This window comes from Athalia rosae, chromosome 3 (assembly GCF_917208135.1).
Source record: "Athalia rosae chromosome 3, iyAthRosa1.1, whole genome shotgun sequence".
Lineage (NCBI taxonomy): Eukaryota > Metazoa > Arthropoda > Insecta > Hymenoptera > Athaliidae > Athalia > Athalia rosae.
Genome location: NC_064028.1, coordinates 8,729,446 through 8,755,423, shown reverse-complemented (window position 1 = coordinate 8,755,423; position 25,978 = coordinate 8,729,446). Strand labels below are relative to the sequence as shown.

Here is a 25,978-nt window from a genome sequence, read left to right as displayed (position 1 = left end):
GAGGAAAAATTTCTGATTGTTGAAACTCTTGGAAAGAAAAGTTTTTTTATAGCCTGTCAAGGATTATGATTACCGTGCACACGTTGTTCGTGAATAACTTGCTGTTGCATTTGGGCTTGCTGCTGACGAAGTGCCTGGAGTTGTTTCCATTGTCGTTCCTGCTCTGCCTCTCGGCTCGATCGGTCTCTGTTTGACAGCCTATCCTGCTCCTGTTAAAACAAAATCATTACACTTTGCCTCAAACTATGCCACATGATCATTACAACAGAAACTATTTGAAAATCTTAATCACTCATTCCCCTGCCCTTCATTTCCCCACAAGTCTGATGAAATCCCAAAATGCTACAGATCATTTTTTATTCTGCTCGAAGTTCTTAAAAATGGAACTAATTTAGTTCTTGAAGATACCAGTGACATTGCGAAAAGATGTCTTGGAACTCCATCTTCTCATTCATTAGCAAAATCTATAACGGTTCATAAAACACTCTGATAAATTTGATAGTTTTGGTTGGCTTCCTGATAATGCAGTAATGATCATATGGCTAGATACAAAGTTAAGCGACTTAAATTGCGAAAGAATGCGAGCTTCAATGACAACCAGCCAAAATTAAACTTAAAATCTCAACATTCGACACAATGAAAATATGTTAATAAATTAATATGTTCAGCAACATATCGGAGACAACAACCAGCCACCATCTAAAATAATTACAAACAAGAAATGATTTACACTCAAGTCCTGTTACACTAGGAAAAAATTATCAGCGAACCTGATTTTTCATCATACCATGATACAAAACAAAGTACATGCAAGGAATCGGGAATAGAAAGAAAGTCCTCTATTTCATTTCACGAAGATTCGATTGAGTAACCAAAATCTGCAGCTATATTCAGAAATTTTTATTTGGCCAGAATTTTAAAAGAATAAAAAGTTAAGGTTGAAGTTTGTTGTTAAGCTTTCCCTGCCCAACCAATTGAAGCCTGGAATAAGACAATATCACAGCAAGCATTCAGAGCTACGTACAATTTGCCAGTATGTTCTTGGGCTAGGAAAAGACAGGATTTTTTTACAAAGCCTGTAAACTTTTCCAATCTCACAACAACAGCATCTTTCAATACAAAGCATCCTTTTGCATACTGTTTCAGAACCCTTTTCCAGTTTTTGCCGATAACTAACAAAGCAGACACAGAATCATTTATTTGAGCTATTGCTGGGTTGATACAGCATATATGAATAGTTTGGGATAATGTTCTAATGTGGAACGTGAATTGCACCACACTTTATGGTATAAGATTTGTTATCAATGAGGTTCTCGAAATTTGGCCACTACAGTCTCAAAAATTGAGGAATACACCTACCAGGCAAACGAGAGCTTTGAAATAAATATTAATAAAAGTTTAGATGTAAAACTTTCATTCAACAGAAGTGAAGATAAAGAGAATATGAAACAACGGTAGCCTGTGTAAGCTATGATGAAATCAACCTAATAATGGATAAACGACAAATTAATGATACAACAATACAATACAAAGCTATATTCACCCACAAAAGTATTGAAAAAAAAGCAGAATGGTTAGGTTGAAGGATAGTGAATGTGAGGAAAGGATGTAGAATCAAAGACGGGGTTGCTTCACTCTGGTAGATCTGTGAGGATTGAAATGAATGGGCAAAAAATCATGACTTTTACATTGTGTAAAAAGTCCGCTACCAGATGTCTTGAGCATGCCACTGGATAAGAGCTTGGTTGAGCTGATTTTCATTGAATCAAGGAGGATTTGAGAAATGAAGAATAAATTTTATATTACTAAACGAATAACAATATTAATTATAATCACGGCGACAACCATAATGATGATAACGGATTCTGAAGCACAACCATATCTCGAGCTATATTGTAACAGCCACTCAAAACTTATGGTACTTTGAATAACAGAAGACTTGCTAATAATCCGATCATTCCAAAAAATCATTGTATAACAGTGAATGGGATGAGAATAAAATCAGTGCATACATACCTATTACAAGTATGTATGCGTACAACAAAAATAATGATAAGGCGACTTCTTACTCCAATATAAAGATTTCATACAAACTCGATTGCTCTATAAAAAAAATATAAAAAGAATGTTGATAAAGAAAAGTTGAAGAGTCGAAAAGGAGAAGTCTTAATAGCCTGAATAATAACAAATAAAAATGATATACTAGACTCCGATCAGATACGTGACAAGGCAAGACACTGTAGGCACAGTATGGGTGGCTCACCATAGGCGGGGCCTGTACAGGTACAGTGTGAATAATTGCAGTGGGTGGCGGATCGTAGTGCTCCTGGCTGAGGGATGGGAGTGTGCGCATGATTTCAGATGGGGTGAGTACTCTAATCTGGTGGTCTATCGAGGATAATTGGCGAATAGAGTTAGACCCCACCTGGGGGGATGCCTGAAGGATGCTGTTGATATTGTTAGTTACGCCGCTTGTACCCATCACAGGGTGAATTGAATGGACAGCATTAATGGAGTGACTAGGATGAATAGGTATGGAACGTTGGTGGGATGGCGAAGGTGAAGGTGATGGCGAGGGTGATGGAGACGGTGATTTATCGTGTTGCCCTTCACCACCCCCTGGGTTGCAGTAAGAAGCTGTTGTGCAAGGCGTGGCTGGCAACTGTGCTATTTTAGCCTGGCCACCGGCTACCTCTTGGTGTACCAGACTGTTAATGGAATTCACAGAGTTGATAGAGTTAGGTCTAGGCACAACAGGTGGCATGGAAAGTGTAGGGGATGGGCTTGGGGAGAGAGATGTTAGCTGCCTCGGCGGTCCCTGCACCGCACACACCTCCGCTAGATGAACACTGCTCGGTGTCGCCCCTGACACTGCCGTTGCAGACCCAGTTACCCCAGTCTTCTCCTGTGACTTATCGCCGATGACAGAGGCCAAAAGTCCAATTTGCTTTTGACTAGTGGCCATTGTTACTACTGAAGATACTTGAGCCGATGTTATAGTTGTGACAGGTTTGGTGGTGATGGTAGGTGCGCTTGTTGCAGTGACTGGGGTCGTGCTTGGTAAATCCTTAGGTATCTGTCGGTTCAAGGGGTGCCTCATTCACACATTTTTACATTTAAAAATTTCATGGGTTTGTTTTTCCTAAAACCTAATATTCTCCCATATTGGCAAAGACATGTGTTACAACTCATGACACAATCATGTCATCAGGGTAAAACTAATACCTGCCTGCCTGCTGGTTTCAATGTCATCCCACGAGCCATGGCGCATTTTAGTAATGACAAGCGATATCATATAAATGAATACAACCGATTTGTATTACGATGTTACATAATGGCATCAATAGTGTAATAATCCTGACAGTGACAATAAAAATGATGAAGATGGTGGTGGTTTTAGTACTGACAAGAATAATAATAATACTAACAATAGTAGATATTTAAAATAATCATCATAATCGTGATAGTGATAATGGTCAAATTACATTTGATCCGAATAATAAGAGAAATTCTAATTCAAATTTATTAATCCTCTCCGCTCCCCTCGCCTTACCTGCCAGGCTCGTATGTCACTTGGTCAAGTGAGAATATTTGATCGGAAACTAAACCGTTCTGTATTCTTTTTTTAACTGTACTGATGAATCCGAAATTTTTCATGAGGAACCTTTGACTATCTGTACCGCGGTCATCATCCATTGAAACCATGATTTTTATGCCATTGATAAGCGCTGGGAAGTGACTTGAATTCGTCTGTCTGTATGATTCGCGACAAACAATTTATTTGCGATGTTTGAGCACCGATATTTGAGCACAACGAAGCAAGTAACTTCATGCTGATGTATTGAAGTAATATATACAATGGAAAATAAATTGCACCTGATAGTCTTTTTTTTACTGAAAAATAATATGTACTAGGCTGTGGTTTTTGTATGGCTCCAGAACACTAAATCAGCAATTTAAAAATCCGGCAAGAATTGAAAAAATGTAAAACAAAGTTGACAGCTAGATTAACACGTAAGTAATAATGGTACAGCTGAGTATGCTGAGCAAAACGTCAATAAACAGAGGCGATATCGAACAATTCGGGTCATATGATTTCTAACCATCTTTACAATCACTAAGTTAGTCAATGAGTGAAATAATATGAGTGAAGAAAATAACAAATAACACCAAAATTTGCTGAATATAAAATGAACAGATTGAGTATCGATCAATGTCAGTAAACTGGCCCTACAAGGATTCCTTTTTATCGGAACCCTTTATAGAAAAATTCCCGTGGCACATATACTTCATCCGCACATATCATAACCCAATGAAAATATAGAGAATAAAATCAAAGTAATCTTCTGAGAATGATATCTAAAAATTCTATGTAACGTATCCTTCATTTCAAAATATCAATTAAAAAAAAATTAATCCGATTAATTGATCGTAAAACTGTCTAGGGTGCCAGTTGGATTAATGCTTCGTTATCGAGAAAAAAAAAGAACAAACTGCACTAAGACTGAGATACTCACGTTTGTGGCTTGATTCACTTTTTTTTGTGTAAAGCAAATTCATCGACGTGTTAATAACGCCGAGTTTATCAATTGAACGAATATAAAGCCAGTATTGTCTGAATATTTCATAGTCTTTCGGTATGCAAGTAAGCTTATGAAAAATATCAGATATTAATTACAGCGAATAATACTAAGTGGAGCATAATGTAACACAAAGGACTAGCTGTTAGTCTGACTTGTATGTTAGCACAAAGACACCCTCGAAAATTGACACAACTTATTACAGTAAAATGCGAATCCGTTTTACCGTTTATTTTTGATTAAATGCGGCTATTCTCACAAAACATAATATCCATACCTGCTGAGTTTTCTTCATTCGAATCGCTGCTCGATTGTCTCGGGCTTGAGTCAGGTAAGGGGCCTTCTTTTCAGTAGGTAAGGCACGCCATCTCTTCAGTATCTGTTTACAGCGCTCGGACCAAGCTAAAACGTGTCATAATTATTTTTAATTAGAATAGTTTGACGAAAGTTTAGTATAGTCGTTATTCTATTAAGACATTTCATTTCATTTTTGGTAAATTTATGAGATCTGCCAGCATAAATGAATCCTAGTTTCCAACATTCGAAATATAATTTGGCAACAAAATGACAATGAATGAATGGCAGAGTGAGAATGAATAATAAATGAAACCATGCAGAAGAATTGAGTTGTGTTCGTACTTTGTAGTATTTTGTCACTATGATCAAAAGCCTATAATCCATGAATTCTTACAGATTCAAGTAGATGTAAAAAACTTGTAGAAACGGTGGATGTATGTACTTTGAATGAAAACTTTCAATAAACTTCCCAACAATGAAGTCAGTCTACTATAACTATTACTAACATCGCGATGACGTTTTTGTTAAAACCTGCTAAAGAATGCGACATTTCAAGAAGTACTATTGACAAGAAATGATTATTCAGAGAAACTTGTTGTAATTGAATACAAGAGCCATTGCAAGATATGAATTCTCAAATTCAGTTAGCTCGCTTAAAATTAGGGATAAAAGGTATCCGGAATTTGTGATTTGTTTTACCTGGATATTCTGCTTTCCATTCAGGATGGTTAAGGTTTGCATACAAAACTGCAGATATAGTTGCCCCACTTCCAAGAGCCTCATCAGCCTCCATTTTGAGGTTGCTTCGTTGATTATAAGTGATGGCTGCACCGCTACCAGCAGTAGGCACTGCCACTTCTTCTTCTGGATTCAACCAAGGACTGGGTGGTTCAGAAAAAGCAGGGCTGAATTGCGGACTGCTGTTGGATGGTTCAAAATTTATAATTATTTAGGCAGTTCAATCCTGTAAGAATTATAAAATATTGGAGTAAGGATATGGTGATTTCTTACTTGCTGTATTCTGAATGATACGGAGATGGTGGTGGGAAACTCATCGGGGAATTTAGATTAGGCTGTCCAACCGGGGGCAGCGCAACAGAAACCTGTGGTCTACTTAGAGTTAGACCAGATTGCAATCCTACAATGATGAGTTCATGAAAATTTTTATACCAATTTGCTCTATGATTTGCATTAATAATGAAGAGAATACCTGTGCAATATGTGAAAATTTTTTTCAACAGTTAGCAACGAAATTCATATACCTGGATGAGGTGATGGTGATACCAGCGGTGTCGATGAAGATGGGACATGTGATGGTTGAGATTGTGCAGGGAAAACAGATGACTCTTGAGATTCCTGTGATTCATCGGTCAGTACTCCCTTAAATATTTCTTCAACATCTTTACTGTCCATGTTTGGCAAACCTAAAAATTGTAAATATCAATTAGTAATTTCAGGTAAGCATCTAAAATTACTAATGCATGCAAAACCACGAAATCTGCCTCTAATTGATGGCATAAGAAGAGATAAACATGACAGATGGTTGATAACTTACCGGTATCTCTGACCATTGATTCCAAGTTGAAGTGTGGACTTAGTATGTCAGTGAGTTCATCTTTGCTTGGACCTGATGTGTCTTCCAGTTCTTCTAGCGCTTCACTAGCTTTTGCCAAATCTTCATCAGGCTCATTCATGATAGTGTTAACCAGATCACTGTCCAACAAATCACCAGAAATTGGTAGAATATCACCAAGGGCTTCAGTGTCACTGCCTTCATCTTCCATAATCTCTTCGCGTTTAATTGATGTCTCACTAGGTATCTTTTCTTCTTCTTTTTCTTGCTTAGCCTTGACTTGTTCAATCGCCTTGAGTTCATCTTGCGAGAGTTGTATCGTATCCGCATTACTCGAAACGTTGCGCTCGCTATCAGAATCACTGCTACTACCAATATCTTTATCCTTGGTAGTGTCCATCAGATCCCTACCAAAAAATGCTTCTTGCATATAAAGTGGAAAACACTCGGAGAGTTTTGTCTTTGGTTTCCTCCGCTGAGGTTTACGACGAGGCTTGTCTTCGCCGATCCCTAACAATCCATCAGATGGTTTGTCGCCATCTCCATCTTCTTCCTTTTCCTTACGAGTTCTCAATCGGACAACAAATCCTCCAATGCCAAGTTTTTGTAAATTTCTTTGTCGTTTGCGTCTCAGAACAGTCACACCGTTCTCTGTGGTATAGATGCTAAATCCTTCAGGTGGTGGTTGATCTCCACGTGCGGTCCATACCATTCCTTCTTTAAGAACTTCAATTGGCTCTTCTTTGACATCTAATAAATCCAATTTACCGTTATCCTCTAGAGAATTATCAAGACTGCCACCAGCAACGACGGACTCGATCGTGGCCATTATTCCTGCTTCTTTGTCAAGCAAAGGCAACATCTTTCTCCTCTTCTTACGCGTTTGCTGTTGTTCAAAAGTCAATGACTTGATGTGGAGCATTCCAGCCTCTGACAGATAAACGCCATCTACTAAATACTGTTGCGGAGATGGCTTGTACAGTTCAGGACTATGGGATACCGGTGGTGGTGAGCGTGGATATTTATGAGGTAAAGGTTTTGGTAAGTTGCATAAAATGTGAGGTGGTGGAACATCTCTTGGACGACAAAGTATACAATTATAACCTTCTTCTGCACACTTCTCAGCATCGAGCTCTGTCTCAATAGAATCACAAGCACAGTGTAACCATCTCTCACATTGAACGCATTGAATGATGAGCTCGCCTTCGTTATATGCCACCTGGCAGGAGGCGCAAGCGGTATGTGAGGCGCAAGGGCCACACTGAGTGTAACTTTTTTGCCAATCACTGTTGAATCCAGGGTCGTTTGAACCGCATGTCTGGCATTGAGCACACCATTTACATTTCCAAGTGCCATGAGGAACGTAATCTAATGGCGGATCCATGCAATAAATGTGATAGCTGATATCACAGTCGTCACACAGTATCAACCGTGCTTCGTCATTCCTCTCTCCACAGCCTTCGCATACCGTGCAGTCAAGACACCTCCATCCTTTTTGCAATATGATTTTTGTAACTTTAACGTTGGCGCAATATGGATGATAACACTGGCCACATTGCGCGCAGGCAATCAGGCAACCCTCCTGATCTGTCCCAATTGCCCCACACATCACACAGATATCCTGGGTTAAAACAAATTTATCTTTTGCTGAGCATAAGACTAATCTGTTTTCTACACCTGGCTCCTCCTCCGATTTTGAAAATGAATCCGACATTGGCCTCTGCAACCCGAAATTCACATGCATACAAAATCACCATCAACAGGTAGCGGCATGATAGCCTTAATTAAAATCATAGAATGAATACTGGTTCGAAATTCTAAAATTTTAAATGTAAAAACCGTGTATTAAACTTCGGTTTCATTATTGATGTGAATTTGCTTTATTTAGACGTGTAAATGGAAATGTAAGGTGGTCAGGTACACTCCTTAATAATATTGTCAAAACAGCTCACCTGTAATCCCAATCCAGGTACACCAAATATACCCCGCATTTTAGCCTTAGGGCCCCTCTTTCGACCAAACTCGGTCATTTTTTGTCTCTTCTGATAACCTAATTTGCCAACTCCTTTCGGTCGACCTATAACTCCCCCTCCAAGACCGAGCTTCTTTTTTGCAATTTTAGATGCACAGAATGGCTTTCCTTTTCCTAATCCAATGGAATAGAGTGCTTCCTCTGTTCCTCCCTGATAATCAAACTCTGAAGAATCCCCGTCACCGTATAAACTCTCTTGAGAAGCCGTGAGGCTCGAATCACCTCCGTAATCATCGGTATTGTCTTTACGTTTGACAAGGGCCATTCGATTACACTGTAGGCAAATGTATTCATATTCTGGCTTTGCCTCTTTACGGTGTTGATAAGTTATCGGATCTGCATCAGGATCGCATGTACCATGGACGAACTTTTTACAAGAACTACATTGAACCATTTCTCTATAGGCTGCCGCACGATACGCTCTACGGCAAAGTGGACAGGAAAAACCTTTGTTACGCTGCTGATAGCACGAATCACACACTGTATAGTGAGCGTGCCATCGAGAAGAAAGACCTGCACCTGGGGTACGCGATCCACAGTCAGTGCACACTCGACAGCACTTGCATTTCCAACCGTATTTGGGTATAGAAGTGACTATGGGTCGCAGGCAGCCAGGATGATATGCCTTATCGCACTGTTCACACAGCATAACTTTAGAAGCCTCCTCTGGCTGGCGGCACACTTGACAAACACGGCAGGCCGCGCATTGCCAGCCTGCTCTGACTCCTGGTAAGAGGGCCAGGCCAACGCAGCTGCCATGATAATGATGTCCACAAATTGAACACATCACCAAGTTGGAAACGTCACCCATGCCGAAACATTGCATGCAACTTATATCGCCATTCACTGTGGAAATGTCACTAGGTGTTAGTTTGCCATTGGTATGGAAAGACCTAAGCTTGACAATTAATGTTTGAACTTGATAATAAAATACTGGCAGGATTCAGAAGTGGCGAATTCTCAATAACCATCCCAATTGGATGTCGAGCTGAGAATTGTGATTCTATTTAGGCAATCACTGTTATGTAAATGATTGATACTATTAACAAGGTCATACTCACACAAAAGCGGAACTTGGCCCAGATGTTGACTGCAGAATAAGTTTAACGTTTTGGTATCTTGAAAACAACCAGACGCTGCGGCACATGGCAAATGAAAATAACGATTGCACGATCCCACCTATTTGATAGAATAGACGTGAAATTAGCCAAATAGAATGGATAGAAAATAATTATTTACTCCTTTTATTGTTCGAGTCAATTGAATGACTTAAAATGGGAGAGTGTAATCTAAAATGAGGGCGTTGGGTTAGCACAAAACATATTAAGTACTAACCTTACAAGGGATGCTAGCCCCATAATGAGAACAGTAGGCACAACGGCGTGAAGAACCAACCACAACTGCTCGGCTTACAGTTTCAGGTACTAACTCCTGATTGCTGATTGACCAAACGGCGCACGAATTATGGATGTAAAAGTTTCGTGTAGGTTCAAATAGAGTTCCTATCTCTGGTTCATCTGAGTAGCCGACAATACTCAATTCCTCCACCGGTTCCGTAAAATTTGTAAGACTAGGGTTTCTATGTGCAACAAAGTACAATTATTAGTTATCAGCTAAAACATAAAGTACAACTTGCTTTTTGCTCTCGACATAATAAAATAAGTAGATGAGGAATCAAATAACTAAAAAGCAAGATTAATACACATTTCAACAACTTTGGAAACACATGAGGAATGTATGCTACCTGCATTTGGCCAAACTTTTTTGCCGACGACAGGTAACGGCTCCAGAACCACCGGCACGAGGGCTTTTGTCTCCAGCAGAAGAAATGTCTAACAGACTTTCAGATATTTCTTCTTTAACCACGTTCTTCTCTGGGGTGAAACCTTCGGGGCAGGACAATCGCTGCAGCTCACCCTGCCCCAGTTGACTTCGCTCCCCCAAATTGCACAACGAACACACCTTTCCTGGCCTGAATAAAATTTTGAGCTAAGAAGCCTTTGTAATCAAAGGTAAGTTGCGGTAGTGCTCATCTAGGTGACTAGACTAGTTTATACTGCAGATATCTTTCATATTCAAGACATCATACCACATTTATTCCACTACATAATATTCTCAGATGCATACCATTGTTCTGGAAAATAGGGCGGTTCCTCCGGCGCTGGCATTGACCGGTCCATCCCAGATCCTTCTCCGTCACCCATGAGATCATCACTGACCCGCAGAGGGCTTGGGGATTCCGAATGCGTGTCATCATCTTTACTCTTTGTACGGCGTGGGATACCTCGCATATATCCAAATCTAGAATGAAGTTATGTAGTTTGTTAGCAGCTTATCAAAATTTATTAACACTAGGTCTTTCTCATTGCAAGTTTGCCATTGCAATTTTAAAATGAGATTTGAGTGGTAATGTAAAATTTCTAGAAGCAATGTTTTACCCCTTGCCCCTGGTCATTCCCCTGCCAAATGGTCGGCTTCTCACTCCCCGTACAAGAGGTCTCTCTTTTCTGGGCCTGCCAGGACCGCGCCTGATGTTCAGTGGTTTACCTCCAGGAAATGGAAATTTTTGGTAACGTAGTGGATCATGGAAAACCTCATCTTGGATAGCTGAAAATTTTTGAAACAATTGTTAGTAATAAAAAAAACTATTTCGACACAATCATACATTCAAATTAACGCCAACATGTCGTATTTAAATAGCTTACTTATAGGTTTTTTACAACCCTACAATTTCCAAATTTGAATCATCACAACCGCTACTTAGAATACATGGAATTTCCCAAGCCTTCTGATCATTTACATTTGACCTCTGTCATTAGCAATTCGATGCCTTTGTAAAATTTCTAATGACATTGTTAATTTATTACTGTACCAGCCAGGCTGCCATTTTGTTTTTAAGACTTTTCCAACCTCGATTCAGCAGAGCAATATTCAAAATTAAAATAAAGTGTGATCTTATCATAAATAATGAATAGATAACAAACGTAATGTATGTCAATATAGATACTAACTGCTGCCAGGGGTTGAAACTGGACCAAGTAATTGATCAGAGTTTGCTGGTGAAATAGGGATTCCACTGGCATCCTCATCGTCATCTTCGCCATCGGTTGCTTCATCAAGATCCATTTCTTCCTCTCCTTCCAAACGTTCTTCGTCCTCCATGGCTTGGCCCGGACTTACCTCTCTCTATCCAAATGACAAGACGAAATGTTTAAATTCAAAGTATACAATATAAATGATAAAGACTCACATTGTTCAACACATTTGAATAATCTCTCAGAACTTTAGTAATCTCGTTCGACACGATTTTGAAGATGGTAAATCTTTAGCCCAAGCCATTGCATTTTCTAAAAGCGTAAGTTACTACCTAGGCATGAAGTAATTGTTGGAAAATCCGATGGGTGATCATAGATATTTTGAAAATAGTGTTTACTGATTATTTTGGACGCAGATGAAGGATATGATTGTTAATCGACATCAACGTCGGCGTTGTCAGTTTTCCCCTTTAACGTTAACAAACAGCGTCGTCCAGCACATGCTCATCGATCATTATACCCAGATTTCGCTCTGTGGCTTGAGAGGATGGAGGCGAGGACGAGGTTCAAAGGTCGGCGATGGGACACAGGGCGGGAACTGGGAAGCCCGCAACGGGAGCAAACAAGACCGGAGGGCTCGCGACATCGCGCAGGCATCAGGTACCGCTCAACTCGGCGGTCGCATTTCCGAGTTCGGCTATTTTCGATCTGGTTCGCGTCCAGTCGGCTGTCGGCGCTCACCCCACTACGAATCCAAAAACTTGAGCGACCAAGAATATCCAACAGAATCATCGATCATGTCCATCCACTAATAACACGTACGAAATCATTACGGACACTTGATTCGATTTCAGACAACTGTTGGATATCCTGCGGCGCAAAAGAATCTCGGACGAATTATTAAAATTTAAATAACGAGGTGGTAACTGTTGGAACAGCATTTAGATAGACAGAAAACGCCATTGCTATGTCAGGGTTTGTAGGCTATAAACACACCCTAACACAAACGAGCACAAAACACGTACCTCTCTATTACTCGAGTTTCCGTAATTCTTTCATCCCAGTTTTATAAGTTGAATTTTTTAAAATTTCGCCAAATTTTTCACAGTTCGACCATGTAAACATCTTGTAACAACAGAAAAAAATGTCACAACCCACTCGACGAATGAGTACGCAACAGACGAACTACCGAACTGCTGGAGCACCGGAGTTGCTCGGATGAAGCAACAACTACAAACCGGCCGGAAAAGGAACCTTTGAGGGAGAGGCAGGCCTCGATCACAAAATTCATGGCTCTACGGCGGTAGAGCCACTGTACGTCGTACGTCCAAGAGCTATTTCGTTGTCCAAGCGTTGTCCAAGCATAAGCCGAAGAAGTACCACACTATTACGAATCCAAGAAGATCCCTCCTTGGGTGAATCAAGAAATTCATCATTTCGCTTGGAAGAAACAAGAAATTTTTAAATTTTAACATGAACACGCAATGCCAGCGAGGATTTACGATTGCGTAAATATATATTCACGTTTGAAAATTCCATTTGTAATACGACTCATCTTCTAGACCTGTTCTGACATACCTGGCTACTCGAATTTCGTTTTTCCTAAATAATTTATTTGCTCCCAAACATCCAAGATACAATTGTTTGATTTGTATTATTTTTTTAGTCAACTTTTGAAAGAGCCGAACATGATTTTGGAAGTGGGGAGTGACTTGAACAACGATGAAGAAGAAGATGAAATTTTTGGTTTTACTGGTAATTCTAAAATGTCTGGAGCAGATATGCTGCGTTTTTTGAATATTAATGACAATAGTGATGATGACAACAATGATCAGGCAGATGAGACAATTGTCCCTGTAGGACTTAGCTTCGAATCATTAAGAGCCACCATGATTGATATCTCTGGCAATGAAAAAGTAATTCTAATGTGTATCTTATATTTCTTACCAAATTTTGTAGCAAATTCGTTGGATGGCATTTCTTTGGTGCTTTTACAAAAATTTTTCTGCCTTATTCCATAGGTGTTTAAAGCTGTAAAAAAACCGGGTGTCGGTGATGTAGTCCCAAAGGATGCTATGGTCACGATAACTTACTGGGGGTATTTTGAGTACAGAGATGAACCATTTGATTCATCAGTTTTTCGCCAATCATCTGAAAGAATCCGATTAAACCAAGGAATGTTGATTCCGGGGCTGGACATTGGGATTCAGACAATGAAAAAGTACGAGCAGTCTGTGTTTGTGATAAATTCTGATTATGCTTATGGAGCCATGGGTTGTCCACCAAGAATCCCTCCAAATGAAGACGTATTGTTCATTGTTATTTTGGAGAGTTTCATTGACAATGCAGCTGCTGATACGTACGAAAGCCTTGACAAAGAAGAAAGAAGATCCCTGGCAATATCTTTCCCTAAGGCCATGGCCTTCCATATAACTGCTAATGATGATTTTAATAGAAAACGGATCAAACAAGCCATCAGAGGGTTCGTAAATTCTGAGATGGTTGATAATAAACGATCACTTGCACATTTACTTTTTATTCTCTTATGCTCTGAATAACTGAATGCTCAGGTATAAAAAAGTGATACAAATTTTGGAGAACGTTCACTTGAAAAATCAGGAAGAGCAGGATAAGCAGCAGAAGGCTTTAAGCAAAGCTTATGTGAACTTGGGTATCTGTTATAACAAGCTGAACGAGCCACGCAGAGCCTGCCTAGCATGTAGGAATGCCCCAATACCGAATGCTAAAGCACATTTTACGTACGTGATTACTTTGATAGTGGTAGCGTTCCCTTATAATGCAAGAAACAATCTTTTAAGTCCACTAAATAGAGCCTATAAACTTACGTTTTATAAATATTTTTGTTTCAGTCATGGTAAGGCACTAATGACTATGGGCGAATATGACGAAGCAATGAAAGAATTGCACCATGCCAGAATGATGGAGCCACAAAATCGGAGAGTCATTGATGAAATCAAGGAGGTTAATTTAAGTTTTCGTTCACCATGACAGTACATGCTCACATCATTCCTTCTGTTAAAGCCATTGCTGACAATTTTACAATTAACTTTCAGCTGAATTCAAAAATGAGAAAGTACAAAACAACCGAAAAAGATCTTTGGTCTCGATGTTTAGGCGTCAAAAAAGAAACTCAAATGACCGAGTATATGACATGCGTTCGTAACATATGTGAAGATTTTCTAAATAATCCAGATTTGTTGAGACAAGCCTTGCCTGCTGGACTCGACGAAGGCGAATTAGAATGTATCAAGCAGCAAGCAGCCCTTCTCGGCTTGTCATTCACAAAACACGAAAGATATGGCAAAGTTGTTTTCTACATGAGTAAGCCTGACTATGAAAGTCATCGGTCTACATAAAAACAACAAAAAACCTACAAGCATCGTTCAAAGACGCGTTGGTGGTGTGATCATACACCAAGTTTTATACGCGAAACATTAATATTTTTTATAATATTTCAGTTATTAGTGATAACCATTCTTATTCCCATGAAAAAGTCATTATGAGAAGCTGCAGAAGTCAGTGATATGATTAAATCTGTAGTTGAACAAAGTTACCTAACTATAATACTTTATATGAAAAATAAGAGCTATAAGTTTTTTCCGCACCAAATTTATATTTTTTAAATATAGTCTATTAGTGATAACGTCAAACTTGACATGACTTTCTCTAGTTAACGTAAATGTCTATCTGAAGAACTGATAAAATTTTTATACGTTGTTGTGATTATGAATACTTTGTATAATCTGTGATTGAATTAGATCTCTTTTTCGAAAGTAGATTGATTTTCACATTTATTTACCAATTCCTGTATTGTCAAAATTAGTCGACAAGTCTTCCTTTCTCTGATTAATAATGAGATTCAGAGACTTCTTCCTTTGACAGTCCCAATAACCAGGTGGCAACCAAATCGCTCTACTATTCATACTTCCCAGTTTTCAGCGAGATAATGTATATTCATATTCGACATTGATTTGAAAGTTGTAAGTTTTTCCATCTGCAATAGTTGACAAACACTGTTAGACTCATGGATCAACAAGAGATGCATCAGTAAAAAGTCTTTCCTCATATATCCGTGCCTGCTTTGAATTAGATTCAGTTATACTTACATGCAGACACACTGTTAGGATGATCAAAGTTAAAATCATAGGAAGAGAGAGCCGGAAATGCTGTTGTCTATCAGCCACTCAAAGTTGAAGTGATATTAAAATTATCATATCTTCAGTGGATGAAACTGAATAATTTTCATGTATTACTCCATTCTGCTCAAAGTAACTCATCCAGAGCTAATGCTGCTGCATCCACCTCATAACCAAATTCATCCATGTTATTGAACGGCTGCATAGAATGATTTTGAGGAAGACGAACGTATCTAGGAAACTAATAACCATGTGACTCTCACCAAATTAAGTGTATTTTCCCATTACAAATGTTTATTTCGCCCTTAAACGTTCTCAAATTATGTAGAATGTTATAGCAATTGCATTTGTTCCATCTATTCGTTCAATAATTGAAAGGCGAGGTAAATAACACTTTCATCCACACTTGGGGTAACTCACGTTATTCATAAAACAAACACTACTTTTTCAGTTATAATCTGTACGTAATATCGCATGTTTTTATATCTTTTTGTTCGAATACGTATATAACTCATTATTTGTTTTCAACGAGAGAATGAAGACCAACCATGCTTGGCGATTGCGGCTGCCACATCTAGGCATTTACCAATAGCTGGTTTATTAATTTGTCTGAGTATACTAACGTGAAATAAATAATAGAAAGGTTTGAATTTTATAAGGAAAAGTTGTATTAAAACTGGTTTTTTCTCTAGACTTCAAATCTCAATGTCTACAAGCGTAAAACATCACTTCACCAAAAGAGGAGAATAAAGAAAAATAGCAGAGGAAAAAAAAAAGAAAAAAAGATGAGTGATTCTTCTTAAGACTTGATACAATGTTGATACAGAAGTTGTTTCGAATCTTGACATATCTACACAATTAATTTTCAATTTAACTTCACCGATTTCAAAATATAGCTAGTATAAATTAAATAAACATAATTCAGTCATCGGACCCTGCCGCCCGCTTAGCTTTTCGCTGTCTCGGACTCTGCTTTGGAGTTCTTGGAGATTTGCCTGCAAGAGAAAGTACCCCTGTCAGAAGATTGAGCAGTGAAAACAATACCGAAGAATAGCATATTACACACCTAGAGCAGTGGAGTAAGAAATGTTTCAGATGACATGTAATTGTTGGCCGAGGCAAAGTCGAGGTTAACAAACATGTGATCTGAGGCTTTCTTATTCACTGTCCATAGTGTGTATACTATTTTTCTCCTCGATAGAGGCGGAAAGCGGCAACTTTGTTTCGCACAGCGCCACGGTTGCCACTTTCCGCTCGGTGGAGAGAAATAACTTCTCCGAAATTCCAGCACAACTGATTCTGCATTTTTTTCATATAATACATACTTAGCCTATTAAGAGTGTCTTTGGGTAGCCAGTCGTAATCAACATTGTTTGGATTGGATGTCCCCATTTCTACAGGTGGCTTACGAGATGAGGAGAACCGGGATTTTCGTCCAAAAGAAGACAACAACTGCTGACCACCGACTAGAGTCAAGATAGCACACGCAGCTAGGAATACGTACAGGAACACAGTTTCACCATCCAGACCTTCGTCCAATTCAACTATTTGTATAGTTTCATTGTAAACTGCATCAGTAAAAGAGAGGCCATTCTGAAAGGCAGTAAAATTGATGATTGAGTTAGGAACAAATGTTTTTTGCTCAACGGTGGGCTGTGAGTATCTCATTTTTCGTTCATTTTTACCTGCTATTGTAGTTTTAATACAGTTTAAGAATATTAAGGAGGTTTAAAAACTCACAGCATCTCTGTAATTAAGATTAATGTTGAGCCCAAAAGGTCTTCCAGCAAACACTTCTGATGGGATGAAAGAGTAAGCAACTGTAGCTTCATGATTTGGCTTGACGACCTTGTTGTACGTAATAGTTGAGAAATTTTGAATGTGGAAGTTAAAGTCCATAGGATAACGGAAGGAAGCATCGACAGTATCCAGAGTGAAATCCACTTCACCCTTATTCGTAAAACCAACTAAGAACTCGACTAATACCCCAGCAGGTAGTTCTACAGAAATAAAGATCATGAAAAATGAGTGCTCAGTAATTGTTTTTCAAAATAGTATAAATTAATGTGAAACTGATGGTAAAAATCTCATTGAGAGTATGTTCAGTATTATGATCTTCAGCATTTCAGACTCAACGCTCTTCTAAAATTTATCAGTAGAAAAGACAGAGAGAGCGCATTATGCTTGAAAATGTATTAATTGAACTCAGCTTGTGTTATAACTACTTACCTAGATTTGCAGCAGAAGAGATGACAGGCTTTGTGAAGAGTATTACAGTTTCAGCATCAGCTGATGCCTTTGTAGTATCCTCTTCTATCTCATCATCTGGTACCACAGAGCCATCATCACCTTCAATTTCAACCGTGTCGTCGACGATCTCATCTTCTTGACCATAAGCCAATAGAGGTCCTGAAAGATTGAAGTGATGAAATTTCGTTCTTGACTGTGACAAATCACTGTCGTTCTAAGTGGTTGAGAAAACTTAACAGATTTCAATTGAAACATAACATTCAACGACAAGTTGTGTTTCTGACATATGGGTATAGGAAAATTAAGTCTGTATTTAATAGGCCGTCTTGATATATACTGTCATACGTTCGTTAGTACCGGTATTTCATTCATGCAAATCTCTAGATTATGACATAATCTATTTCACCCTTTGGATATTAAAATCACAGACAAGTCATGTCATGAATTGTAAAGGAATTATATATGTATAAAAACAAGAATGCTTGGTTATAGTCAGAGTTGAAATTCACCTGGTAGCGATTAAAAAATGATGATACTGGCAACTCACGTTGTATGAATTCAAATCAAGCATAAAATCATATTCATACACACAAAAGTAGAAAAAGAGGAACAAAATATGGCATATTGAAAAAATGGGAATGAACACCCGGGAAATATATTACCGTTATTAACTGTGAGAAGAGTGGCTGGCAAGGCCAGTAGTATAAATAGGATAAAGTTTTTCATTTTTTAATATCTTTTAGTTCTATTTCACACCTCAATCATCTACTTTTAACATACAAATATCACGCCAAAAACCCGCACGGCGAACAAATGGTAACTACACATGAGTTCCAACGAGCAATGCGAATCGTCCGAGTAGAGCGTCCCCACACCGAAATCAGCTACGTGGAAGGTCAACACTTCATTCGGGTACCTGACAACGTGGAACAGAAACTGTCACGCGGCGTTACGACTGAAATTGTAGTTTCTGATCGTCAGATGAAATCGAGAGAACCATCATGAGGGGGCGCTGGCTGCTTGAAGTGAATGTAAATACGATAGGTATACAGTGCAGCCAATGAAAATGAAATATAACAATTACCAGTTTGTAACCAACGGTTTTTGAATTCGAACTTCAATGGTGGAACCGTTTTGACAATTGCAGCGTATTGCAGTACGCGTTGATAGAACTATACATCTTTTCAGAAAATTCACTGAAGGTCAGATATGTGATTTGTGAATAACATTGCAAAGTGCTGTGATATTTCTCTTATCATGCCATCCACACAAGTAAAAGTTTTTTTTGACACTTTGTTTTAAACCTTTCAACCTTTTTATACAGATAGTCTTATCAAGGACCCTGCTGATTTATTATTAAATGATTCAATCTTCTGATTACCCTCGTGAATTTAATGGATCTTTGTGGTTTTATAGATGGATGACACTCTAGCATCGATCAGACCTTCAAGTAACGAAACAATGCAAAAGTCTACCATCTATGAGAGAGACCCCAGCATTCTAGCATGTGGGCAGGTGAATGTTCCTTTGAAGCAGAGTAACAAAAAATTACAATCTCTTTTTGAGGATGAGGAATCAGACTCAAGAGGGTCGTACTCCTCATTACAATCAATATCAGCTTTATCCAGTACTATTAGGGTCTACCTTAGGATGAGGCCATTAACAAAGAAAGCAGAGTTGACCAAAGAACATGAAATGGCCTATGAGATTTTGGATTCGAATACATTATTGACCAGACTTCCTAGTCCAGACTTTAATTGTAGTTCATTCAAGAGACCCAAGGGAAATGACACGTTGTCTAGAAAGTTTACATTCACTTCTACATTTGGACCAGAAACAACTCAACGGCAACTTTTTGAGACAATAATTGAACAACAGATGATTAATCTTTTGAACGGACAAACTGGAACTGTAATGAGTTATGGTAAGTAGATATTCAATTAGCTGATAATTGTTCAAAATGATTAATTTTACCAAAAACATCAGGCGTAATATCAAATTATCTGAAATGGAACTGATTTTCTATTCATTGGATATCTTATTATAACATATTTATTTCAGGAACAACTAATGCAGGAAAATCTTATACCCTTCAGGGAACCACGTCCTCTCCGGGTATAATACCCCGAGCGTTAGAATTCATTTTTAACAATTTAAATCCGCGACCTGTTCCGTGCTATAAGCCTCTCTACAACACAGAAGTTGTTAGTCTTGATGCAAGTGATCAAGCCTATGAGTTGGACTTGAAAGTGAAACTGCTTTCGTTTGGGCCGATAGATAAAAGTCAATACATTCAAGCTTACATGGCTATGCAACAAATTTTACAGAATGAGTCGCCACAAAAGCCCTGCAAAATCAGTGACAGTGATTATTCAATTTGGGTCTCATTTGCTGAAATATACAACGAGACTATTCATGATTTGCTGTCGAATGATTGCCCCAAAAAGAGGGTACCTTTGAAATTGGCTACCGATAGCAATGGAAAGGCATTCATTAAAGGCCTTAAAATGGTATGCGTAAATTCTGGCTCAGAGGCATATCAGCTTTTGATGGCGGGTCAATATAACTTGAAAGTCGCATCTACTACTTTGAATGCACGAAGTTCTCGCTCTCACTCTATTTTCACTGTCAAACTGTTGAAATATCACAAGGAAAATTCACCGGCACATGTAGAAGTTAGCACGTGAGTTTGGAATTTCTGCATCTATTTTATTTATGGATTGGAGCTGGTATCGAATATTCCCACCTCCATGATACTTAATCATAGATGAATAACTTTCTTTCTTAGATTTTCGTTCTGCGATCTGGCTGGATCAGAACGATTAAAAAAAACGCTGAACGCTGGCGAGCGTTTAAAAGAGGCCCAAAATATAAACACGAGTCTTCTAGTTCTCGGGAGGTGTTTGAAATCCATTTTTGAAGGGCAAGTAGCAAAGCCCAAGTATGAAGTAATAGGACCATTTAGAGAGTCCAAACTAACCCGATTATTCCAAAGTGCTTTGTCCGGAAAAGAACATATTGCTCTTATTGTAAATGTCAATCCTTCTCCTGATTTGCATGTCGAAACTCAAAATGTTCTGAATTTCTCTGCCATCGCTAAACAAATAGTCGTCGAACCTGTTGCACGTGCCAAAAGAAGGACTTCTAGTACAAGGTTCTCGCAACTTGTCTCGCAGAGTATCAAGACTGTTACTGATTGGGACTTGACCAAATTTGAGAGTGTTAGTGAGTAAAGGAAATGAAAAACCAATAAATCTTCAGGATGATTTCAGTCCCACTGTATTGCTCATGAAGAGTAATTGGAATTGTATACAATCTTTGTTTTTTTTGTAGTAGGGGATGAATCTTGTGCAAGCACGGAAAGAGCAGAATATATTCATCTGGAAGAATATGATGAAGTAGTGAGGGAGAATAAGAAATTGAAAAAGGAAATAGCAAAGCTAAAAGTATCTCTACTGAACACAGACTTTGAAATTCGTGACGAAATGTCAAAAATGTACTCCGTTATAATCTCAGACCTCGAGACGAACTTCAAGTATATACACATATATAATATATTATATGAATTTTTTTTTTGTGAGAATTACCGGATGTGTTGGTAAAGTTTTTACGTGAATTTTTTGAATAATTATAGAAATCGATTACAAGATATGGAAGAACAGCAAGAAGAAATGCTTGAATGGTCGGTAGAGCAACTCAAAGATTATTACGAGGCTAAATTAAACCTATTATCGCAAAGACAACAAAGCAGTCTCAGTCTCAGTACTGATGCTGAGGAAAATGCCAGTATCGAAGAACTTGAGGCTGAGAATACACAGCTCACAGCCAAAATTGAAACTCTGAAAAAAAGTGTCAAGGAACTACGTGAATCTGAAGAGAAATTGAAACTAGAAAATAATCATATTGTTCTCGAACTTTCTCTGGTGAAAAAAGATCTGCAGAATTGTAGAACTCTCTTGATCGCTGCCCAAAATGATATCAGCTGCAGCGAAGAACCCAGCAGAATTATTGAAGAGCTTAAAAAACAATTGTCTGCTCGAGAGGAGCAAATCAAGGTAGAGTAGATTCAGTTATCTTTGATACACCGCGTAAATTAGCATAATAATGTTTTCAAAACAATGGCTATTACAACTTGTAAATTATAATTCGTTCTATCTAGTCCCTGAAAGAGTATTTAGATGAGGCAAAAGCAGAATGGTTGCGAATCACTGAGGTTGAATCAGAACTGGAAAAGACCATCGAAAAGAGAGATGAACAGCTAATGAAAGCAACAGAATTGATAGCTGATCTTTCAGAACAAATTGAGCAAGCTAACATTTGTTTAGTAGGTAGTACAAAGAATATTGAGGATCTTGAAGAAAAGCTAGAGGCTTATGCCAAGGTCTTAGCCGATGCTGAGGAAAAATCGCATAATGCTGAGGACAGATGGCATAAATCGGATGCTAATTGTTTGGTACTTTATAACGAGAAAGAGAAGTTACAGAAATGCTTGGACGAAGAGATTGCACGCGCTCAAGATACCCAAGTAAATAGTGCTGCTGACGATTCCATTAAGAAAGAACAGGTATAATTTGCTTCGATGATAAATTTCAATTTTGTATTATTTTCAGAATGCATGTTATCTTCTTCACACAGCCTTTATTTATTTTCTAATTCTGTTTCACGATTGATTCCTATACTTTTCCTAGGTATATTCATTTTTATTTAATCTGATTCTAATTTCTACCTGTTCTTATAGCTTGTCCGAAGGTTTGTTTTTTATGCACAGCTTTATTCTGGTGTAACTTTCATATTTTTCCGGTTTATTGTGCTTCATTTCATAATGATATTTATAGTTCTTAGGGAGTCTCATGTTTTATGGTCAATGAATGATTTCTGAATTCTGATTTCTCTCTATTTTTAATTTCAAACTTTGCTAGATTTGCAGCTCACTGCATTAAATATTTATTATGTTATAGTTATTAGAACTCGGAAAATTAAAAGACGAGCTTGGTGGTATAACTCTGGAAGTGAAGGATTTGAAAGAGTTAATTGCAATAAAAGATGAAAAGATGGAAGGCTTGAAATCCAAAGTTCTCGACGGAGAAAACGAAAACGCATTGCTGAAGCAGAGATTACTTCAAAGCAGCAATCATACGAAAGATCTCCGGGAAGAATTAAATTTGACCAAAGCTACTCTATGTGAAATTACAGAGCAAATAAAAAGTTTGAAAGATGTTGAAGCAGCAAAAACTGCAAGTAAAAACGCAGACTGCCAAACTAGCTTCGTGTTTAGTGATGATGCAAATGCAAAAGATAATTGGGACACCATCAAGATCGAAGTGATTAATGATGAGTATGAACCTCAGGATGAAAGTGCTAAACTTCTCAAAGTGATTTCGAGCAGAATGATTGAAAATAAGGTCGACAAAATAGTGAGCCCAAAAGTCAAGAAGTTTGAAGGAGATCATGGTGATCTGAAAGAAGAAAATCCGTCTGAGTCTGTAGTGAGTTTATTTTCACAATTTAAAGAAGGTGGTGATTTTAAAAATTTTAGGTGATGATAGAAATTTGGAATGATTTATTTTTTGATAATAGCTTGTGAAAGAATTGAGCCAAAAATTGAGTGATGCTGAGCAGCGGTACGTTTCCTTACAAACTTCATTTGAAAGTTGTCAACGAGAGATCGCAGAATACAAAAACTCGTTACAATTGGTTGAAAGTGAAATGCATAACTCGGGAACCCAATTGATTAATACTATTAAAAAGTTGGAAGAAACCGAACGCGAAAAAGAAGACCTAACAAGTAAATTAATGCAGTACGAGATTGAGCTCCTAGAATTGCAAAACTATAAAAAACATTGGGAAGATAAAGATAGGGAAAAATCAGAGGTACGAACTGTCAGGATATTATAAGAAAAACAGTCAATTCTACCGTGTATATCATGAAAACTAGGCGAAATATGATTTAAAACATTGCTAATATTGCTAATATTAAGTTATTCTTAGGTGATGGAAATAACTTTGAAAAAGGTTGCCTCCTTGGAAATTGAATTATCGAAAACACTTGAAAAATTACAAGAAGTATCCACCAAGGTAAAGTATAAACACCATCCCTTACTAGTAGCACCGGACCTGACGTATAATTTGTTTGACTATTTGTATTTACTTGTGTCTATATTTTAGTGCATATTAGAACATATAAATTACATTACCAATCTGGAAAATGACATCTCTGCTGCCAAGCAGAGAGATGCGGAGAAAGAGCAGGTAGATTTCCATGAATTATTGATATGATATCATCAGTTGTTCCATCAAGTCCAACTGCAGAAATTTTATGATATTGTGATATCAAACTAAACTCTTTCAGCTTTTAAAGAGCCATGTTGGCAAGATTACAAAACTTGAAGAGAACCTTGAAGAAATAGGCGATTTGCAAAAACAAATAGCAATGTTAGATGATCAATTGAAAATATGTGAAGCTGAAAAAGCTCATTTGCAAATAAAACTAGATAAGGACTACGAACAGTTAAAATCATTGGAGAATGAATTACAAGCATCAATGAGCCGTGAACAAGAAAAAGAAGCAGAAACTCTATCTCTACAAAGAGGTAATGATTTTTAATACGCTTAATGCTTAAGTTTCGTTAGGTTTATCGGCTATTATATTTTTTACACGATATTTCCAGAGATGAAAACTTTGATTCAACTGAATTCAAGAGACTCGGTAATGGAAAAGGAGGTGAAAGATACGCTGCAGGAATTGGAAAGAGCTAAAAAATCTCTTGCTGAAACTGAGGCAGCTTTGATAAGACTTGATAAGTCGTCACAATTGAAAATAGAGAAATTGGAAATGCAAATTCAGACTCTGGAACAAAATGCTGATCATGTAGCTCTGCTGCATGAAAGTGCAAATGATAAAGAAGCTGATACCAAACTATTGAGAATAAAATATGATGATTTAAGGCGAAAGTTTGATGACAAAGAACGTGAAATGGAATCGTTCAGTAAGAACCGAGATGAGACCATTCAGAGGTATGAAGCTTTGGTCGAACAGCTCCGAGAGGACATCAGTAAAAATACCGGGGAGGTAATATCGGGGATGTGAATAGAAAAAATATAACGAGACCTAAAATCTCATGACTTGTTGAAATCTATATTTAGCAATCATTAAAAATTTTTGATTAATTCGAGTAGCTTAAGAAGTCCCAATCCATGGAGGAAGAAAAAGAAAACGTGGTTCATACTTCGGAGGATGAAAGTACCAAACATGAGGTACACTCGAAACAAAGACGAAGAAAAAACGTACCTGGTCTAATTGCCCAAACAAATGCAGACATCGAATTGTCTGGCTCTGAACGTAGTGAGTCAAAGTGAGTAAATAGCGTCACAGGTTATTCAAGAAATGAATAATCCAGCGAAACTATAAGTTGCTACATCAAGAATCTAGAATCATTGTACTATGCAATAGCACTTGTTGATCTTATATTTTGTTTGATTTATCAGTAGTATGAGTTTTCGCCTATATAAGTGAGAATTTCTTTCAGGAGAGTAACGAGACGAACTGCTCTAGCACTACCAACCATTCCTTCCTCAGAAAAAAGGAAACCAAGAAAAAAAAAACTCTTCGCACTTCAAGAAGATAATTACTTGGATCTCGAAGCATCTGAGGTACTCAGCATTCAGTGAACCATATTTCTAAGATTTCTGTGTTCCCTAACTATCTGTGTATAACTTTTATTTCAGTGCGTGCCCAAACCAGAACCAGCAAGTTCTCCGCCAATGCCGTCACGTATCTTAAGGAACAGAAGAAAATAATTTTTTACATTAGTAAGCCTAGTAAGCTAAATATTTGCATTACATATTTAACCATAACCCATTCCATTATACCGCTATGCTATATTGTATAACTTCTCTCATTGAATACAAAAATCCGTACGGATTTACGGATGTAGGAAAAAAAGTGATACAATAATTCCTTATGTAGCATAATTTTTGAAGGACCTGATTTACTTTTTTCTGAATAAAAAACCGTTGACTGAACTTTATTATTGTCCGTGTAAATTCGTTTGTCT

General features: G+C 37.9%; 4 protein-coding genes across 5 annotated transcripts in view; 2 read left to right on the top strand and 2 right to left on the bottom strand.

The window, feature by feature from the left end:
• LOC105691363 (histone-lysine N-methyltransferase 2C-like) overlaps positions 1-12,698 on the bottom strand; it is a 31,706-nt gene extending 19,008 nt beyond the window's left edge. Inside the window, exons 1-15 of the mRNA XM_048652970.1 lie at positions 12,543-12,698; positions 11,494-11,668; positions 10,921-11,089; positions 10,610-10,783; positions 10,227-10,454; positions 9,818-10,061; positions 9,544-9,661; positions 8,403-9,328; positions 6,433-8,170; positions 6,140-6,301; positions 5,889-6,015; positions 5,577-5,797; positions 4,858-4,982; positions 2,264-3,076; positions 74-209 (exon numbers count right to left, since the gene is read on the bottom strand). Of these exons, the coding sequence (XP_048508927.1) occupies positions 74-209; positions 2,264-3,076; positions 4,858-4,982; positions 5,577-5,797; positions 5,889-6,015; positions 6,140-6,301; positions 6,433-8,170; positions 8,403-9,328; positions 9,544-9,661; positions 9,818-10,061; positions 10,227-10,454; positions 10,610-10,783; positions 10,921-11,089; positions 11,494-11,644 (5,332 nt within the window). The 5' untranslated portion in view covers positions 11,645-11,668; positions 12,543-12,698. The remainder of the gene's footprint in view (positions 1-73; positions 210-2,263; positions 3,077-4,857; positions 4,983-5,576; positions 5,798-5,888; positions 6,016-6,139; positions 6,302-6,432; positions 8,171-8,402; positions 9,329-9,543; positions 9,662-9,817; positions 10,062-10,226; positions 10,455-10,609; positions 10,784-10,920; positions 11,090-11,493; positions 11,669-12,542) is intronic.
• On the top strand, positions 12,304-15,314 carry LOC105691179 (inactive peptidyl-prolyl cis-trans isomerase FKBP6). The gene is made up of 7 exons (XM_012409500.4): positions 12,304-12,492; positions 12,626-13,025; positions 13,184-13,433; positions 13,539-13,999; positions 14,088-14,276; positions 14,388-14,499; positions 14,592-15,314. The coding sequence occupies exons 2-7, from the start codon at positions 12,991-12,993 to the stop codon at positions 14,892-14,894; spliced, it is 1,350 nt and encodes a 449-aa protein (XP_012264923.2). The 5' UTR covers positions 12,304-12,492; positions 12,626-12,990; the 3' UTR covers positions 14,895-15,314.
• Positions 15,315-15,931: 617 nt separating this feature from the next.
• On the bottom strand, positions 15,932-18,830 carry LOC105691174 (translocon-associated protein subunit alpha). The gene is made up of 5 exons (XM_012409485.4): positions 18,587-18,830; positions 17,904-18,083; positions 17,415-17,674; positions 17,000-17,267; positions 15,932-16,669 (listed from the first exon to the last, which is right to left on the bottom strand). The coding sequence occupies exons 1-5, from the start codon at positions 18,648-18,650 to the stop codon at positions 16,596-16,598; spliced, it is 846 nt and encodes a 281-aa protein (XP_012264908.1). The 5' UTR covers positions 18,651-18,830; the 3' UTR covers positions 15,932-16,595.
• Positions 18,831-18,925: 95 nt separating this feature from the next.
• On the top strand, positions 18,926-25,922 carry LOC105691135 (kinesin-like protein KIF20B). Of its 2 annotated transcripts, none has more exons than XM_012409432.3 (16): positions 18,926-19,196; positions 19,341-19,848; positions 19,986-20,607; positions 20,713-21,149; positions 21,258-21,459; positions 21,559-21,979; positions 22,084-22,488; positions 22,883-23,410; positions 23,502-23,795; positions 23,913-23,999; positions 24,090-24,173; positions 24,274-24,514; positions 24,593-24,993; positions 25,101-25,276; positions 25,451-25,574; positions 25,650-25,922. In XM_012409432.3, exons 1-16 carry the CDS (start codon positions 19,182-19,184, stop codon positions 25,719-25,721), a joined length of 4,617 nt encoding a protein of 1,538 aa, XP_012264855.2. In that variant the 5' UTR covers positions 18,926-19,181; the 3' UTR covers positions 25,722-25,922. The 2 variants fall into 2 exon arrangements, with proteins under 2 accessions (XP_012264855.2, XP_048508920.1); XM_048652963.1 differs by having other exon boundaries at positions 18,927-19,126.
• Positions 25,923-25,978: the final 56 nt, after the last annotated feature.